Genomic DNA, 17783 nt, shown 5'->3' with positions numbered 1-17783 from the left:
TTTCATGAGCAAAATCGTCCCGTGTTTTATTTTCTCTTTTGCGTGGGTGGCATGAGGTTTGGAGCTAGCTGTAAGAATCTGGAGATGGAGGCTGAGCACTAGGCTCATATCAGCCGGTGCATGAACTCCTGCGAGCCCCTGTGACAAGCTGCCAGGCCGTCCTGCTTGTCCCTAATGCCCTGCCTTGGCTGTGCCAGCCAAGGAATTTTCTGCTAGCTCTGGTCGCGGCTCCGCCTTCTGCCCCCGGCCTGCGCTCTAGGGTCCGCCTCCTTCCAGCGCGCGCCCTGGCCCTGCCTCCCCTCCGCGCGCACCCGCGTCGGCGGCGCCCTCCCGACAGCTGTTTGCGGTCCGCGCGCCGCTCTTGCCCGCTGCTGCGCCGCCCCCGCCAACAACCGTGTCTCTGATTGGTCTGCCCCTTGTCTCTTCTCTTCGGTAGCCAATCGCGCCTGGCGAGGAGCTCCTGGTCTGGTACAATGGGGAAGACAACCCTGAGATAGCAGCTGCGATTGAGGAAGAGCGAGCCAGCGCCCGGAGCAAGCGGAGCTCCCCGAAGAGCCGCAGAGGTAGGAATCGCCGCCGCCGCCCGGCCCGGGCCGCACCCGTGCCGGCCTAAGGGTCGAGGTCCGGGCGTTGCCCGTAGCGTCGCGGTGACCTTTTCCGGGCTCGGCCCGCCGTCTCTGCCCGGCCCGCTGCTGAATCACGGCAGTCCCGGCGCGTTCGGGCTGTTTGCGAACTTGTGCCTGAGCGCTCGCGCGGCGGGAAGTGCGCGTGCGGCCGCCGAGTGCGGGCCCGGCCTTGCTCCCGGAATAGGGCTGGCCGCGCGGCGAGGGAAGGCCGCCTGCGCCTTCCGGCCCGGCTGACAGCGCAGGAGGGAGACGGGAAGGGAGAACCGGACCTGGGAGAGACAAAGATGGGGTGCACCGGGAGCGGAGGGCGACAGGATGTGTTGGGCTTTGTGGAAGTTTAGGAGGCTTGCCGTGCCCTCAACTCTGTGGTGAACGATGTTTTGAACAGAAGGTAGAGTGTAGTCAGTCACACTTATAAAAGGGAGGGGATAATTTGTGGGTAGGAAAATAGTTTGGTTGGCTATATCATATTTCCAGCTGGCATACCGATACGTCGCTGGAATATTTTTGCGAAAAACTTTTAATGTGAACTTGGGGATCTTTTATTTGAGTCAAGGCACGAAATGGTCGTTTTTTATTAAAACAAGAACTTTGGGGTTTTGTTTTGTTTTGTTTTTTGCTCTCCCCTTAGTTTTTAGTAAATCCGAACAAGCCTGTTCTTTTCCCAGACATTGCAAAGTATTTTGTGGGAGTGAGGTTATAAATAAAAGCATAAACATGGTTTTGGAAAACTCTCAAGCCATATTTGATGAGCTCATTGTGACTTTTCAATTCCATATTCTTTGCGTATCACAGCAAAGTGAAATAGGCTCACCCAAAGGGTGGCTGGTAGGTCGCTTGCTGAGTACATTTTTCCATTTATTGGTGGTGATTCAGGTGTTGTTTCAGGTCAGTAAATACTTTGATTCTGGATCAGATGATAAGAGTCCAGAAAATTCCAGCCCTCCCTCAAGTATTTTAACTGCATTGAGATTTTGTCGGGCCGAGGCTCAGCAGACGCCATTATTTGACTCTTTTCTGTGCTTAATGTCTATTTCGTTTGTAAGCAGGAGTCATGCTCTCAGCCTTCCTAGAGAAGCTACGGCTTGTGGAGGCCGAAAATTAGGGGATCTGGGGACTTCCTTATTGTGCCACTGTACTTAATCCTGACATTTAATTAGATCTGTAACTCATGGCAGTCTTACTTTGCTTGTGGCAAACTTTGGTGTGTGTATCCAAACCTGCTTCATTAGCCTTTTCCTTTATCCCTCACTGTTCCATTCAATTCAGTGTGGAGGAAGAGCCTGAAACTAATCTTTTTGTTCTGTTAGTGATACACAAATGTATACATTCCATAGCTAGATTGGTGGGTTTAGATTGTTTGGTGATTTTTTTTTAAACTTACTTTTTAAAATTTTTTTCTTATTAATTTTTATTTATAAGAGTACACTGTTACTGTCTTCAGACACACCAGAAGAGGGCATCATATCCCATTACAGATGGCTGCTGGGAATTGAACTCAGGAACTCTGGAAGAGCAGCAGTCAGTGCTTTTAACCACTGAGCCATCTCTCCAGCCCCGTTTGGTGATTTTTATTTTTTATTTTTTGGTCTGTTTGTGGTCTTTGGTTTTGTTTTTTGAGTCAGGGTTTCTCTGTGTGGTCCTTTCTGCCCTGGGACTGACTCTGTAGACCATGCTAACCTTGTACTCACAGAGATCTACCTGCCTCTGCCTCCAGGCTGCTGGGGTTAAAGGCGTGGGCCACCACCACTTGGCAGTGATGCATATTTCTTCCTGCCCCATTATTTTGATAAAGAGTCTGAGCAGTAGACAGCTCACTGAGGCCTTCTTGAGCTTTAATTAAAAGACTTGTGTGGAGTTCATACAAGTATGCCTACTACTTTAGGCAGCTTACTTCAGAAGAGGCCTGTTTGCTCTCTGTGACCTAGAGTTTGGGAATCTAGTGAATCAAACCTTTCTTAATTATGCTGTGAAATCTAACTTAACAGCTTGGAAGATCTGAAGGCAGAACCTTTTATATTCAGTCAGTACAAACTTAGACATTTTAAATAATAGTATCAGAGAGAATCAAGGTAAATTGGTTCAGTTGTTTCAGGTCAGTAAATACTTTGAATCTGGACCTGATGATAAGAGTCCAGAGAATTCCAGCCCTCCTTCAAGTATTTTAACTCTGCATTGAGATTTTGTTGGACTATTTCTGAAAGCCAGATGTTGGGGACATATAGCTGTCTAGTAGATTGATATTGGGCATAACCTTGTACTGCTGAAACAAAGGGCTGGATTCTTCACAGTTCTGGACCTCAGCTCCCCCCCCCCCCCCCCCCCCGGAGCTGGGGACTGAACCCAGGGCCTTGCGCTTCCTAGGCAAGCGCTCTACCGCTGAGCTAAATCCCCAACCTTGGACCTCAGCTTCTTTGCATGGCAAAGAAGGACCTTTCAGAACTCATCAGATCTTTGGTGCATTGTAAGGACTTTTGGGTGTATTAGGTAGTGAAAAACCCTGGTTCTCATGTCTGCTAGCTAGCTACCCCTCCCTCCCTCCCTCCCTCCCTCCCTCTCTCCCTCCCTCCCTTCCTCCCTTCCTTCCTTCCTTCCTTCCTTCCTTCCTTCCTTCTTTTCCCCCCATTCACTAATGTTTGTTAGGCCCTGCCTTGTGCTGGACTGTTTAGCCATTTGTGCAGTTCCTTGGGAAACAGAAAGGCAGGTGCCTCCATGCATCAGGAAGGCAGTGATCAGTATTCGACTGGCTGGCAGGCTGTCGGCCCTCAGTGAACACTCAGACAATGTGTAAAGAAAGAACAGTGCATGGTGCTTTCAGAAGGCAGTTCATATTGTACCTGACCAAGGAGCATGCAGTTTCCTGTGGTTACAGGTGTACAGCACTAGGCACATTCAGTGGAACTTGGCTTTGCGTTTCGGCTGAGTCGTGTGCATGTCCGAGCAGCCTCTCTGAGCTTGACTGTCAGAGGCTTTGGACAGGGTAAAGCTCTGGGGTGGAACAGTGGGAGGTTACAGTTGGAGGTCTCTAGCTGGATAGTGTGTACTATGTAACTGTAATGGAGCAGAGAAAAGGCCACATGTAGAATTTTTATTTCCTGCTTGATTTCTGTCCCCTATTCATGACTGGGAAATGCAGTTGAGTTTGCTAACCGTAAGTAATGACTGCTAATGAATCTTTCTTTGCTTGTGTAGTGGCACTGGAGATGAGATTCAGGGTCTGGTGCTAATAACAAATACTGGGCCAGTTCTGGTGAGTGCAGCTTTGATACATCACTGCAGTAGCTGTGCTGTACCGAGCCCTGCCTGAAGGGGGAGCCACAGCAGCGCTGCACAGATGGGTTTGTTTGTGGAAGGAGTGGGCAGCATGAGGTACCTAGGCCTCTGCCTAGTGTGGAACGGTGGGCAGTCTTGACTCTGTTCTGAGGTACACTTTTCCAGCTTCAAAAATGAGTGATTGTGAAGCCGTGGGAGCTTGAGCTTTAACCTCAGGAGGAGCATGTGGGCTAACAAAGGGGGAGGGCGTTTTCTGAAATTTGAAGGCACTTAGAAACTAGATTCTAACATGACTGTGGGTTTCTTGTTGAGGACTTACTGAGTTTGCGGCTCCTCCAGCCAGTGTGTTTAGGACCATGTAGAGTTCTCCCCCTACTTCTCTCCCTAGGCTCAGCCTCACTCTCATTCACCCTTATTAGTGGCCTTTCTAACCCACTGACCTCCCTGTTCAGGCAAGTTAGGAGAGAAGAGTTATTTATAGGAGCAAGAAGTCCCTTAGACCTGAGAGCTGGATGATTGAAGACTGTTTATATAGCCATTACTGGACTGCACAGGCTATGTTCATTAAGGTTCCGTCCTGTGTCTGAGAATATCAGCTGGTGACCTTCAACTAACACACAACATTTAAATTACAGTCAACCGTAAGGAAGAAGCGTTTCGTTTGTCTCCGCATAGAATTGTTCAAATCAAAACTCTTGGTGTAATGAAGAATGCCGAAGTGTTTTGAAATTGAGCATACTTGACATTCTTCCCCAGGTGCTGAATAGCTCAGACCAGGTTAGGAAAGATGAAAAGTCTCACATGCAGAGAATACAGTCCAGGTAGGGGCGTGGACAGATCAGATAAGGTTCCTGCTCTCAGTGGGACCATTGGCCAAGGGCTCATAAGATCTTTGTGGAGTGTGGCACAACTCTTGTCAGGGCCTTCCTTCACCTGTGTCCCAAGTGACATGAAGCTCCAGGGGGCTGAGTGCTCTAGGAGAGGAGCAGTGTATGATCTAGGCAAGCTTGTGCCCATGTGAGAATGTCTTGAATTGAAACTCAGCTCTGTATGTGGCTACATTGGCCTCTTTTCTGCCAGGTACCGTGTTTACATTAGTTGGGGAGATTCAGGAGCTGGCTAAATTAGGCATCAATGCCAGCCCTGTGAAGTTCCTAGTCATACTCGGTGTTTCTTCTTGTTGATGTGGGTCAGCAAGAACCCCTTGATGCTTTCTGATTATTATGGGAAGAATCTTGAGAAAGAGCAATGCATGAATTTTCCCTGTAAGGGATATGGCGTCAAAGAAAACTGTTGAGCCATGTTGGAAATGTGTAGAAGCAGAGGTGTGCGGGTGGTGCCCAGCCTCCTGAAGAGAGACTAGCAGACTGCTGAGCACCTCACCAGTGTTCACACTAACTTTGCATGTGTGGAGTGGTTTGTCCTAGCTCCAGGTAAAGAATGGGTACTTGTCAGGCAAGAGTCAAGAACTCGTTTGAGATGGTGGTCTGGTGAAGGATGAAGGATGTCTACTTAGTATGGTTGGGGATGGCTTGGGCTGGGGCGGGGCCATGCTCTCGTAAATGCTGTGGGCTTCAGTAGAAGGCGTTGAGTTAACTCTTCAGAAGTACACTGTGAAAGCAGAGAACAGGCTGACTTATATGAAACGATCTCTTGGTCTCTTCTGGCAGCTGGCGGCTCTGTTTGATATTCTGTGGCTGGGGCTGGAATAGAGGCCTGATGAAGGTAGGCAGGTTTTAGGTAGACTTAACTGGACCCTCACCTCTTGGGTGTGGAGCAGGACTTCAGGGAGCCAGAGGCAATGTGTTCCTGTGCTTAGGGCTTTGGGCCTGTTAGGTCAGGCTGTGTGGCAGGTAAAGTGTATGGTGGGTCTCACAGCTGTGTCTCTCGAGGCCCTAGCTGCCATCCATGTGAGAGATGCCTTTGTTGAACAGTGCATGTCCTAACCACCTTTACTTCTGTGGGCTGTGTCTACATGCTCAGTGTGGTTTCAGTTACAGACGGAGAAAACTTCTTTTACCTTTCCTGATTCTACTTGTGCCATCACTGAGGTGCTCCAGATTTGGGCTGAATGTTGAAAACTGTTTCTATGTCTTTGATTCTTAATTAGATATAACCTTGTTTGCAGAAAAATTGTGTGGTTTAGTCATAATTTTGTAAAATGTTCTTCACAAGTGTAATTTCTTTATGTGTGTGTGCACGTTCACACGACGAGGCTGAGTGGAGTGAAGAGCATAACTTGTAGAGGAGTCGCTGGGTTCCATGTGCATTCTGGGAATTAAACTCCGGCTTGGGAGCAAGTGCCTTTCTCTGCTGAGCCATCTCACTTCCAGTCTAGAATCTTTTTTTTGGAAGCTGGGGACCGAACCCAGGGCCTTGCGCTTGCTAGGCAAGCGCTCTACCACTGAGCTAAATCCCCAACCCCTTCCAGTCTAGAATCTTAATATATGAAAAACTATTTGAGACATCAGATGAAGTGTGTTAGGAGCTTGGCCATGTACTGCTTTGTATTCTGTCTAAAGGGAATTGAAAGGTGTGACTTGTCTAAACCAGAAAAAAAAATATTCGATTGTAATTGCTTTTTCTAGAAGGCCCTTATAACGAGTTCAAGTTAGTTTAGTTCTTTTTTGATCTGACTATAACTTGAATGTTAAAACCCCCAATTTTGTTGTTGCCTTAGATAGATGAACTCCCAGGTTCTTTGCTTAAATAACCAATTTTTAAATTGGTTTTAAAACTAGCTGTGCTTCTCTTTTCCTAGGCAGTTTCTTATTCCAGTTCACAGATGGTATTTCGATATGGGAACTCAGTGTTCCTAAGCATGGAACCTAAAAGAGGAGGGTGTACTTTTATATTTGAAGTTGCCTCTAAAGAAAGCAAGAACCAGGTGTAGTACTGCACGTCTTTAATCCCAGTGCTCGGGAGACAGAGACTGAGTTTGAGGCCAGCTTGGTATATATAGAGAGTTCCAGGACAGCCAGGGCTACATAGAGAGACCTTGTCTTAATAAACAAATGAATAAATAAAAATAAAACAGGAATTGAGTGGAAAAAGAACACACTTTGGGGCTAAAACCGTTGATGGGCACTTTGAGTGAAGACTGCAGATGGAGCTGAAGCTGCAGCCCAGGTTAACTGGCATGGTGCATGGTTAACTGGCATGGTGCATGGTTAACTGGCATGGTGCATGGTTAACTGGCATGGTGCATGGTTAACTGGCATGGTGCATGGTTAACTGGCATGGTGCTGTGTAGTTTGGATTCCCTGTGTGTTCCATGCTGCCAGAGAGAGATCTGGAGTTTGGTCTTTATTAACATTAATAGTTAGAAGAGCTTATATTACAGGACAGAAGCAAAAGACGTTTGAAAGAGTTTGCACTTCCTGTAATGAAAAGATAAATACTGAAAGCAGCTGTGCCTGCATAGCCTGGCTGTCCTGGAACTCACTCTAAAGACCAGGCTGGCCTGAAACTCAGAGACCCACCTGCCTCTGCCTCCCAAGTGCTGGGATTAAGATAAATACCACCACTGCACAGTGAAAGCAGCTGTTTCTACTGTTCTGACCAAACCAATTTGATGCTTTGCAAACATTCTCTGCTAAATTAATTAATGAGGTGAGTTTTCATACAGACATGTGTCGGGATTTGGCATCATGCCATGATGCATCTGCTGACAGTGACAGCAGTGCTATTGTTTTCTAGCTCTGTGCTTGAGGGATCTTTATCCTCAGAGGAGACTAATGCTCCTATGCCCACGTTAACCAAGGGCTTGCTGCTCGCGCCCAATTTCCACCCCCAGCATTTCTGAATAGGAAAGGATCACAATGTGAAACAGCAGTGTTCTGTTGGCTTTGCTGAGTAGCAGGGATGAATTGGGCTACTCTGTACACTTTCAGATGTAAAGTTAAAATGAGAGCCAGTGGCAGTTATCTCAGCTCTGAGAGGTTATAAATCAAGTTAGAGTCATTCTTTTCAGTGTCCAAACATAAACCGTTTAAGGATCCTTCCAGCTTACTTGTGTTGACACGTTTGATGGTGTGGGATTTGTTGACTATTTCATATTGTCACGGATCAGTCTTGAAGCGCGCAGAGCAGAGTTAAGACCTTGTTGCCCTGCCTACTTCCTGGCCGGCATGCTTTACTGTTCTGACCTGCTGAGGTGCAGTCTCCTCTGTAGCACTCCTGTGGTCTCGCTGCTGCCGCTGCACTATACTGTGCACTGTACTGTGCACTGGTACTGTGCACTGGTACTGTGCACTGGTACTGTGCACTGTACTGCTGCACTGGTACTGCTGCACTGGTATTATGCACTTTCAGGTTCCCTTAGGCCAAGGATTAAGGACCCTGAACAGGATCTAATATACAGTCTAAAAATTAAATCTAGAAAGTGATTTAGTGTGATTCTGATTTATTTTGCTGCTGTAGTAGAAGGAAGTGAGTGATGCTTGCTGCTTTCCTTCCCTACCTTAGAATGTAGGTAAGTGCTCTGGTTTTTCTGTTTGTTTTGTCAGAATGTTTATTTATGAAGGGTAGTGTCTCGTGGTTCATTTTGGCTTTTTGGAACAAGCATGAACTATCTTGAAGTGTTACCTCCAGAAGTCTGGTTTGCTGATGAAGCTGGTCGTGTCCTCACTGCCTGACTCATTCTGTAGGAGAGGCAGGAAAGTGGACTTAGTAGGAAGAGTTGCCCCAATCTGTCCTGGGCACAACATGCCTTTCTTCTCTCTCCTTGCCTTCCTTCTTAAACTGTGTTTTAAATTTCTGATCCGCCCCATCTCGTAAGTGCTGGGATAATAGGCATATGCTGTTAGGCCTGGCTGAACTGCAGAGGTAACTGGATTTTCTTAAGGATTGCCAGCGTTCATTTCTTCATTGTGTTCATCCCACAGTAGAGTTTGTTTTTGAAGATGATCTCCCTATGTGGTTCCTGCCGGCCTAGAACTTCAGATCCTTCTGCCTTTGTTTCCCATTTGCTGTGATCACAGTTATACCACTAGTTAAAAATTGTTTTTAATTCATTATATGTTTATGTCTGTGTGCGTAGTGTTGTGCTTGTTTGGAGCACGGGGACCTTAGACACACTGAAGTATTTACCATGCCGTTGAGCTACTGCATCATTGCATCCTGGCCTGGCACACTGTACTGTCTTTATGTTTTTCCAACTTAAATATGGAATACAGTGTGATAAATGTGAATCTGGAAACTTCGAGAGTATTGAGTTGTCCTCCCTGGAGTCAGGTGGCTGACATATGACCCAGGGGCCAACTTGCCTGATTGGCTGGGTAAAGCTAGCTTTGCATTCAATTTCCAAACACCTTAAACATTTCCTTCCTGTTATTTTTTTTCCAGAAGTTCTGAGGAAGCGATTTTACTTACAGTATCAAGTAGCAGTGTATGTTAAGCCCCAGTAGAATAAGAGGGGAGACTAGAGAACTCTGGGAGTGCTGAACCAGTTCTGGTTATGATCTGGAAATTTAAAAAGGGTTTTTTTTTTTTTTTTTTGGCCTTGAACTTGAAATCCTCCTCCAGCCTCCATCCCTTAGTGTTCAGGGGTTAAAGTTGTATATGGCCATTTTGTCTTCAAAGTGCTTCTAAATGCTAAATGGATGTTTATCGTACAGTTATAGATATATTCAAAGTATACTATAATACTTGTTTTGAATGTACAGTAATATAGTGTCAGAGGCAAGAAAATTGCAATGACATTGTTTCGTGTGGTATATAAAAACTGGTTTCTGAAATGAGATGGAGTCTTTGCTTACATGATACTTTGGGCCTTTTCACACATACATTACTAGTTTAATGGTGGCTTAACCAAGGCCAATTTTATATTTAATGAATGAGTACTATATTAATTAAGCAGAGGTTTGTCTCTGCATTGTTTAAAAGGAAAAACAATGAATAAATATGCTTAAGCACTCTCTCGAGTTCTCTCTCTCTCTCTCTCTCTCTCTCTCTCTCTCTCTCTGTGTGTGTGTGTTTGAGTTTGAGCTATAGTGATAATCTTTCCTCCTGTGTTTTTAATCCCACCTCTTGAGGTGCAGTCTTTTGTAGGTTTCAATACATTACATGTCAAAAAAAATGAAGACAAACTGGTTTGTTTGCCCATATTTAGGTCTAAGAACAGATTATGGGCATTGTTAGAAGTTCTAGTACAGTTGAGAATGGACAACAATTCAATCTTTGGGCCTTTATTGTTTTTACTCTGACTTCTCAGGTTTAGTTTTCGTTTTCTTGCAAGTTTGAGAGGTAGAATATATGCCTTTCTGGACCTACTAGCTGTTTGTTTTTAATCTGGGATTGCGAGAGCCTCTTTCTCTGAGAGATAGTGTGACTACTAGCTGTAAGCTAAAGTCCAAAGTTTAAGAGAATAGTGAGGGCTTCACTCTGACGGCCTTCTTGGGTCCTTTGCTGTGAGGATGTGAATGCTTGCAGGGGCAGGGCAGGGGCAGTGTGGAGACTGTCCATGAACAGACAACTTTGAACTGTGGTGGCCCTGGCAGTCAGTCTGTCTTGTGATTTCTCCAGTGTGGGACAGTGTCCTGGTGTTTTCACAGTCTACTGTGCAGTTCACAATGGCACCCACACATTCTACATCTAGGAGGATTAGCCTGTCATTAGTTGCAGTTGATAGACTACTTTTTCTTTTTAAGGACAAAAATGCCATGTGTACCCAGCATTAGGAATCCTAGCAGCAGCTACATGAATTACTCCAGGAGACGTCTTTTCCTTGTTAGTTAGGCTGTGGGAATGCATGCTGGGTGGTAAGTTGGAGTCCAAGTGTCATGCTGTAGTTACTATTGGAGCAGAGCTGTTGGCGATGTACACCAAGGTAGTAAGTTCACAGCCACTCTGTTTCTAATACGGTGCAGACAGTAGTAAGCTGTAGGTAGCCTACGCTTTTTTCTGGTTACGCTTTGAGGAAGACAGTGTCTTACACATCTCTTGGGTAATTGTCAGAAGTACAAGGAATTGTCCCACCTTCAATTTCTGGGTTAAAAAACGACCTAGATGTTTTGGTTGTTTTTTATCCTAAGCCAAGCAGAAATGCACTTTGCATGGATACACAGGCTTCACTGTTGGTTGCTTCCTCATTGAGTACAAATCTATACTTTGCAAATGGGTAACTTCTTCAAATGGAGAGTGAGTGCGTGCGTGCGTGCGTGAGTGCGTGCGTGCGTGCGTGCGTGCGTGTGTGTGTGTTGCAGACCACTCTGTACCTCAAGTGTTGAATGTGTGCAGACTGGACTGTTTTCGCAGTGAGCAAAAATAGCACAGCCTTAGAATCAGAAGGACCAGACTGAAAAGCCAGAAAGTTAAAAGAAAAAGGCCAAATAGTCCTTGGTTTAGTAGCAGTGTTTTGCCTTTTAGTATAAGGCCCCCCGTAAGATGGGTAAGATGAACAGGTTGTGGTAGCTCATGCCACCTGAGCCAGCTTGGGTGTAAAAAGAGAGCTTTTGCCTCAAATAGCAACAGCTGCAGATTGAGGAGAGCCCTCCCTCGCTGGTTGCTGTGCATCTACTGATCCTTGGTTTGTTTCATAGTAATGGAGGTACCCGCACACGTCTGAAAAGTCAAGTTTCAACATTTTCTAACATGTTCTTTAGAAATCTACAGTTCTGCTTTTGAGATACAGACTTAATTATTAGGTTCAGTTAGGTAAGAGTCCTACCTGTAGTCCTACTTGTAGTCTGGAGGTGTCTCCCTGCCTCCAAAGCTGCGTTGTTGCACTTGTCATCTTAACTTGCTCACCTGTGCTGCTGGGGCATGGTCAGATGACCTGTGGCACTTGATGTGTTGCTCATCTTCTGCCCATCGCTAGCTTGTTAGGATGAAGGCTTGTCTTCTTTGATCTACTTCACGTAGTTCAAACACTCCTGACCGCTTTGCCTTTTAACCAGGTTTTATGTGTTTGGCATTTTGAATGAAGTTTATATACATTTTCTCAGAAATCATTAGTCATAAAAGTAACAAAGCATTTCAGATATCTTTGTACTTTTTATGAGTGTGATGTTAGGAAAAAGCGGTGTGAAGAACTACTTTCTTAGAAGTTACTGTTGAAGCTGGCTTTGAGGGGAGCAGAGGGATTTGTCAGTCTGAGAAGTTGAGCCTACGCAGGTGTGCTTCTGTGGCGTGGACACTGCTTGTGTGCACTTGCAGCCTGTTTCCATAAGAGGAGGCCACTTTATGTGGACTACAAAATGTGCTTGTGCCCAACGTGACTAACTTGGAAGAGGAACCTCAGATTTTACCTGGTTTTCAAAGACTCCAAGATGTCCTTTCCTAAAGATTAAAAGCCACTAATGTGAACCTCAATACATTTAATTAAAAAAAGAAACCCAGAACCCAAAAACCCCTTATGTTGCGGGCCCGAGAGGTGGCTCAGCACAAAGAAGTGCTTACTATCAAGCCTGAGGACTCGTTCCATCCCTGCAAGCACATGGTGGAAAGAGAACATCAGCTCTTGAAAATCATCCTCTCACTTCCACACACAGTTGAGTACACATGCGTGCACATGCACACGCATGCACATTAAATGTAAAACGGATGTTGAAGTTAGAAGGAGAGCAGATGGAAGGTCTGTGAGGAGTAATCACGCCCTTAAGTGTAGACAGTACTGTATCCTACACTGGGAGACTAGACTGCACTTGTATCCTACACCGCTCAGGCATTGGCGTGCAGTGATGCAGTGTTTATGAGTTTTGGGAATATTTTTCCTTCCTGCCTCATTAGACTTGTACATATCCATAATTATCTCTGTTTCTATTCAGTGTAAACCTAAGGAACAAAACAAATGGCTGATGTAGAAACTTTACTGAAGGATGCATATGAAGGAACATAGGCTGACAACTTAGACTCCCAACTGTGGAGAATTCCATGTTATGAGTGGAATCTGTTGGGTACGCCTTGCAGATGATTCGGTTTACAGGATCTAAGAGGCTTCTTTTGTATGCTTGGTCTCTGTTGCCCCTCAGTATCAGTGTCAGATTGCTGGACCATCAACATGTCCCGGGTGGCTCCTGTCTGCTTGCAATGGGGTTACTTCTTATTTCTCCCATCTTGGCCCAAGAGCTGTGGGGCAGTACTTCCATTGGGGCTTGCATTTCCCTTGCTGAAGAACTTCTGATTTTGTGTGCCCCTTGATTTGGCTCAGTTCTTAAAAGAGAGAATGCATGACTTTGTATATGGAACCGATCTACTGGGAACAGGTGAAATGAAGGCCTGGGTCGAGAATGACAAGAGACCCTTTCCTACAGCCATGAGCACTGGTCTCGGGAGACCGCTTGTGCTCTAGTCTTCTTCCCACTCGTAGAGTGAGCACTCTTGTTTACCCTCCTGAATTGGCAGAATAAGAAGCATCTATGTATGATCGTGCGGAAGTTGGGGAGCCTGGAGCCCCACACGGGCTCTGCAGCAGCACCCTGGCAAGAGCAGGCACACAGCAACGCCACAGAGCTCTGGCTGTTGAGAGATCTGTTTAATATGTGGAACAACTTAAAGCCATGGAAGTTTTATTTTTGTAATTTGCCTCAGTGATTACAAACCGCTCTTAGTGATCCTAGCTGTAGAAAAAGAGGTGTGGTTGTGCTGAAGGAGCTTAGCAGTTTTTTACTCTCTGGTAACATTTGGAGTTAAATTAAAAAAAAAAATCTGAGAAGTGTGTAGCATGTTTCTTTCATTTCTATGAAATGAAAAATAAGTCCTGGACTCTTACCAGTGTCAAGCCTGTAGACTGACAGCACCTCTTCTCTGGTAGCTACTTGTCATGGCCACTTTGTGATGACCTTTACAGAAGGCCTGGGCACCATGTCTCAGACACTGGTCCCTATCAGTCTGTCATCTCAGCTTCCTGATTCTCCCTCGTGTGGCTGTTGGCGACCTACAAGTAAGCAGATACAGAAAATGGGCTGGGATTCTTCGTGAAGAACTTAGTGTCACATGTGTTCCCAGCTTTTCTCCTGTGTCCAAACCCACTGTAGGCCATTTAGTCACCTCCAGAGTAAGACAGTGCTGACATTGTTTTCCCGTGCCTGCCCACCACTGTCTAACATAACCTTAGTACTGAGGTGGCCGTTACCCATCTATTCTTCTACCTTAATTAACACGGTCAGAGGGTGGCTTTACTTTTAAGAATCTACCAGAGCATGTGCTTTATGCTTTCTCCCAGTTAAACTTTCCATCTGGTTTTCAGAACCCAAGTTTGTGTCTTAGTTGTATGTCCTGAGTGCTGCTCATCAGATGGCTTTGCCATACAGAAATGTGAGGAAGAAATGTGATGAGCTTAAGTGATTTAATAATTGACCACACTCTACCTGAGATAGAGAAGGATTCATTATGTCTCATTTTTAAGAGTGAAATTAGAACCTGGAAAATGTCATTAACAGTATCCTTGGATCACAGAGGATGGAGGGGAGAATTGTATGGGAATTGAAGTTCCAGGGTGGGTACTGTGGGTGTTGTGACTTGAGGCAGCTCACATAATAATGTGAAGTTTAAAGCCGTGTCTGAGGTCAGGGGACCTGGATATGGGCTTCACAGTTCTCCTCCAGTTCTCCTCCTTCATGGTGCTAAAAGCAGCTCCCCAGCACCCATTACCCATGGTGTAGTCACTGACCTGTGTGCCTTTCTCATCCTAGCTCTCTGTTGAGTCTTTCTGTAGCCTACAACGAAAGCAGACTTTCAGTCATCAGATTTCCTTCCCCAAAGGGGCAGGAAGAAAGACTGCAGAAGCAGTAGACTGTGGATGGAAATGCTGTGAGATTAGGATAGGAAGAGGGATTCTAGGGATGGAAGTCAGGGGAAGAACACAAGACAAAAGACATGGAAGGAACATTGAACTTGAAATTATGACTTTAGTGGTAATCATGGGAAATGGACTTTGTTGGAGTGGAGTTGAGTTGCTGGGAAGTTGGTCTGGCTGAATGGTGAGGATTGGAGGCAGTGGACAACTAAGGCTGATGGCCTCTTTTGATTCTGTTGGTCTGCCACTCAGACCTTCAGTGACCTTTCATGATGAAGTGTAGAGTCTCAGAGTAATCTTGGTTAACTGTCTGTATCCAAGGACGAGGACAGTATGAACTCCAAAGAAAGATCCATGGACCTGGCTTTTGTGCTGCCCTAATTCTGTTGATACTGAAGAGATGATTAACTCCCCAGTGAGGAGGCAACACACAAGGAGAGTTCTGTGGACTTCTAAAATTAGTTCACTTACATGAGAATATGTAAGAACTTCACTGTTGTGCTGAATTTTTAATGTTGCTTGAGCAAACCTGGAATTTTGCATTTTCTTTGCTCCTGAACATTTTCAAGTGAAACATTATTCTCTAGTATTTCCTGTTGTTTGTCTAGTTTATTCGAATAGTAGAGCATAGTCCAGATCTGGGTTAAATTATTAATGTGCTGCCTTAAGCAGTTTTGATTTTGCAATCCCACCTTGGGCACTAGCAGTGTGAGGCTGTCCATTGTCTACAGAAGCTGCCATTTCAGCTGTGAGTGTCTTTATATGGCAGCCATTTGATCAGAAGCTCCTGTTTTCCTTTCAGAATCACGTTTATTCAGAGCAGTGATTTGTGTATTGACTGATACTTGTTGATGTAAACGAAAATGGAAGAGTGCTTTCCTCTAACCTGACCGGCATCCTTATACTGTGTGTAGAAGCTTTATGTATCTGCTTCATTTACCAGGCTAGTAATGGGTGGCAAGCATGGGGCGTGCTGACTGAGGCATTAGGAGATGGCTGCAGGAGAAAGAGCACTCTGAGCAGTATTTTCTTCATTAATTACGGTGCCAGAGCTACAGTTGTGAGGCCTGGGTAGGCATTTCCCATCTCTGATCTGTGGGTGTCTCTCTCTATTACAGGCATGGGTTGGTACTTGGAGGTCTTCTAGAAGAATGGTCTGTAGGTGGTGTAAGCGTCACATCCTAGAACATAGGCATGGTATTAACCTGACAGTGAGCCTAATACGAGGTTCTTAGCCTCGGCAGCTAAGAACATAGGAGTGGCCTTTTTGGGGAGGTCTATGAGAGACTTGATGCAGTGGATAATTGCTCTTTGTCTTGTTTTTTCTTCATCATTATGTGCACATTTCTTCCTCTATACACCAGGTGTTGTCTCACGCTATTCTTTGTCACTTCCATTTCACTCTCCTCATGTTTCATTCCTGTATCTTTCTTGTCTAGACCAAGTGGAGCAGCCAGCTGGCAGTAGCGCCATGTAGGACCTGCAGGAACCCCTGGTAAGTGCACTTGTGTACTTGCCAGCCACCCAGTGGTGCCTCTTGCCTCAAGGATAGAAGCTACAAGTTCCCCTTTCCCTTCAGAAAAGTCCTGATAAGTCATATTGTTTTCTCTTTTAATCTCTTTTAATGTAGCAGACAGAAACCGAGTACTTGGAAAGAACTTTCCTGTTTAAGGAGATGTGTCCAATAGCACTGGTGTGGTACCAGGCAGGCACTCACATACGCTGGAGCAGGATTTAATGTTTTCTGTCACAGATGTGTTTGTTCCTCTGTTCGTTGTCTGAGCCTTCAGTTTTATCCACAAAATAGCACTCTGATGGGGCAGTCAGGCAGTTTTTTGGTAGTCCATTCCGTCTCTAATCAGAGGGCCTCAAAAGAATCTTGATAAGTGGTTCTGTTTGAGAGAAATTTGATGTCTTAGCTCCATGAGCAAATGATAGTTTTGCTAGATTTCTGTTGCCACATAAATCCATTGTTCCTAAGTTACTTTGGTGGTTTCTTTCTTCATCTTTAGAATTAGTATATTGGTGGGTTTTTTTAGCATAATTATTAATAAATATGTAGGCTATAGAGTCTCATCTGTCTATAGTAACCTCAAATAAAGTAAGTACATGGGTTTAGTTCAGTGCTCTGATATTTGAGAGATCTCCCCACAGAGAGCTGGAGAGACTTTGCCGTGTTTTCATTTGAGGCTGACACACACTGGGACTGGAAGCATGCAGTCTGGGTAAAGCACCCTTCCCCTCTGCAGTATGCTGTGAAACATACTCCAGTGAGTCAGCAATCCCTACAACTGACAGCTGTGTCACCGAGAGTCATTGGTGCTCTGCTTGAAAACCAGGCGTTGTAACTGCTGTGTGTACCTCTTGTTAGTCCTCTGAGAAAGGTACAGGAGGTGGGTACTCATCCTCATGCCGCCTAATGTGCTCTGTCCTCACAGCGGGTGGCATTTCCGTGGTGGCTGTGGCTTTACAGGGACTCCCTGGAGAGTAGTAGACAAACTTGGGGAGTTCAGAAAGGGATGTGTGGCGTGAACTAGCTGTTCTAAGGGTGTTGTGTCTGTCTTAAGGCAGGGAACACAGTGTAACACAGCGTTTGCTTTTCACATGCCTAAGCAGCTAAATTTTGTACATCATGCTGCTTGTTCCATTACAGTAGAAGTATATTTAATGTTGTGCTTCCATATGCCTGGTGTGCGTCATGACTCTCCTTGTGCTACAGCACCTAAGTTGTAGAAAATCTTTGAATTTCCTTGCCAGAGTATTTTGGTCAACAAATTGACACCTGTTTCTATTTAATTTTACAATGTGCTTTATTTCTAATGTATCTGAAACTTACTGCAGGGGTGGGGAGCGTGTTTAGATTACAGTTCTCCATTTGAAAACCCGTGAAGAGTTATTTCTCAGTCTGCGTGAGGACATGAGGGTGGTACTGATCACACTGAGTACTGGTAGTCGTTAGAAGAAGGCGTGATTTAGATGGGGGGCATCTCTTTCTTGTAGCTTTGAGTAGAATGTGTGCGGGTTCTGCTGCTGACCTGTGCCACTGGAGCAGGTCAGCTGCCCTGTCTCATCAGATGTCCTTTGTGTTTTTGTTTGTGGTTAGCATGCGTCTTGTTTGGAGTTACTAATCTGATTGAGACTAAGCA

General features: G+C 45.3%; 1 protein-coding gene across 7 annotated transcripts in view; it reads left to right on the top strand.

The window, feature by feature from the left end:
• The window catches only part of Prdm2 (PR/SET domain 2), a 110789-nt gene that overhangs the window by 56455 nt on the left and 36551 nt on the right, over positions 1 to 17783 (top strand). For 6 of the 7 annotated variants that reach the window (XM_063287822.1, NM_001077648.2, XM_039110087.2 and 3 more), the window contains one exon: positions 437 to 563. In XM_063287822.1, coding sequence (XP_063143892.1) covers positions 437 to 563 — 127 coding nt within the window. Of the gene's footprint in view, positions 1 to 436; positions 564 to 16076; positions 16133 to 17783 lie in introns of those variants that run through there. The other variant, XM_039110090.2, reaches the window with a different exon arrangement.

Source organism: Rattus norvegicus, chromosome 5, assembly GCF_036323735.1.
Source record: "Rattus norvegicus strain BN/NHsdMcwi chromosome 5, GRCr8, whole genome shotgun sequence".
Classification (NCBI taxonomy): domain Eukaryota; kingdom Metazoa; phylum Chordata; class Mammalia; order Rodentia; family Muridae; genus Rattus; species Rattus norvegicus.
Note: the sequence above shows the minus strand (reverse complement) of the source record. Positions and strands in the feature narration are given on the sequence as shown.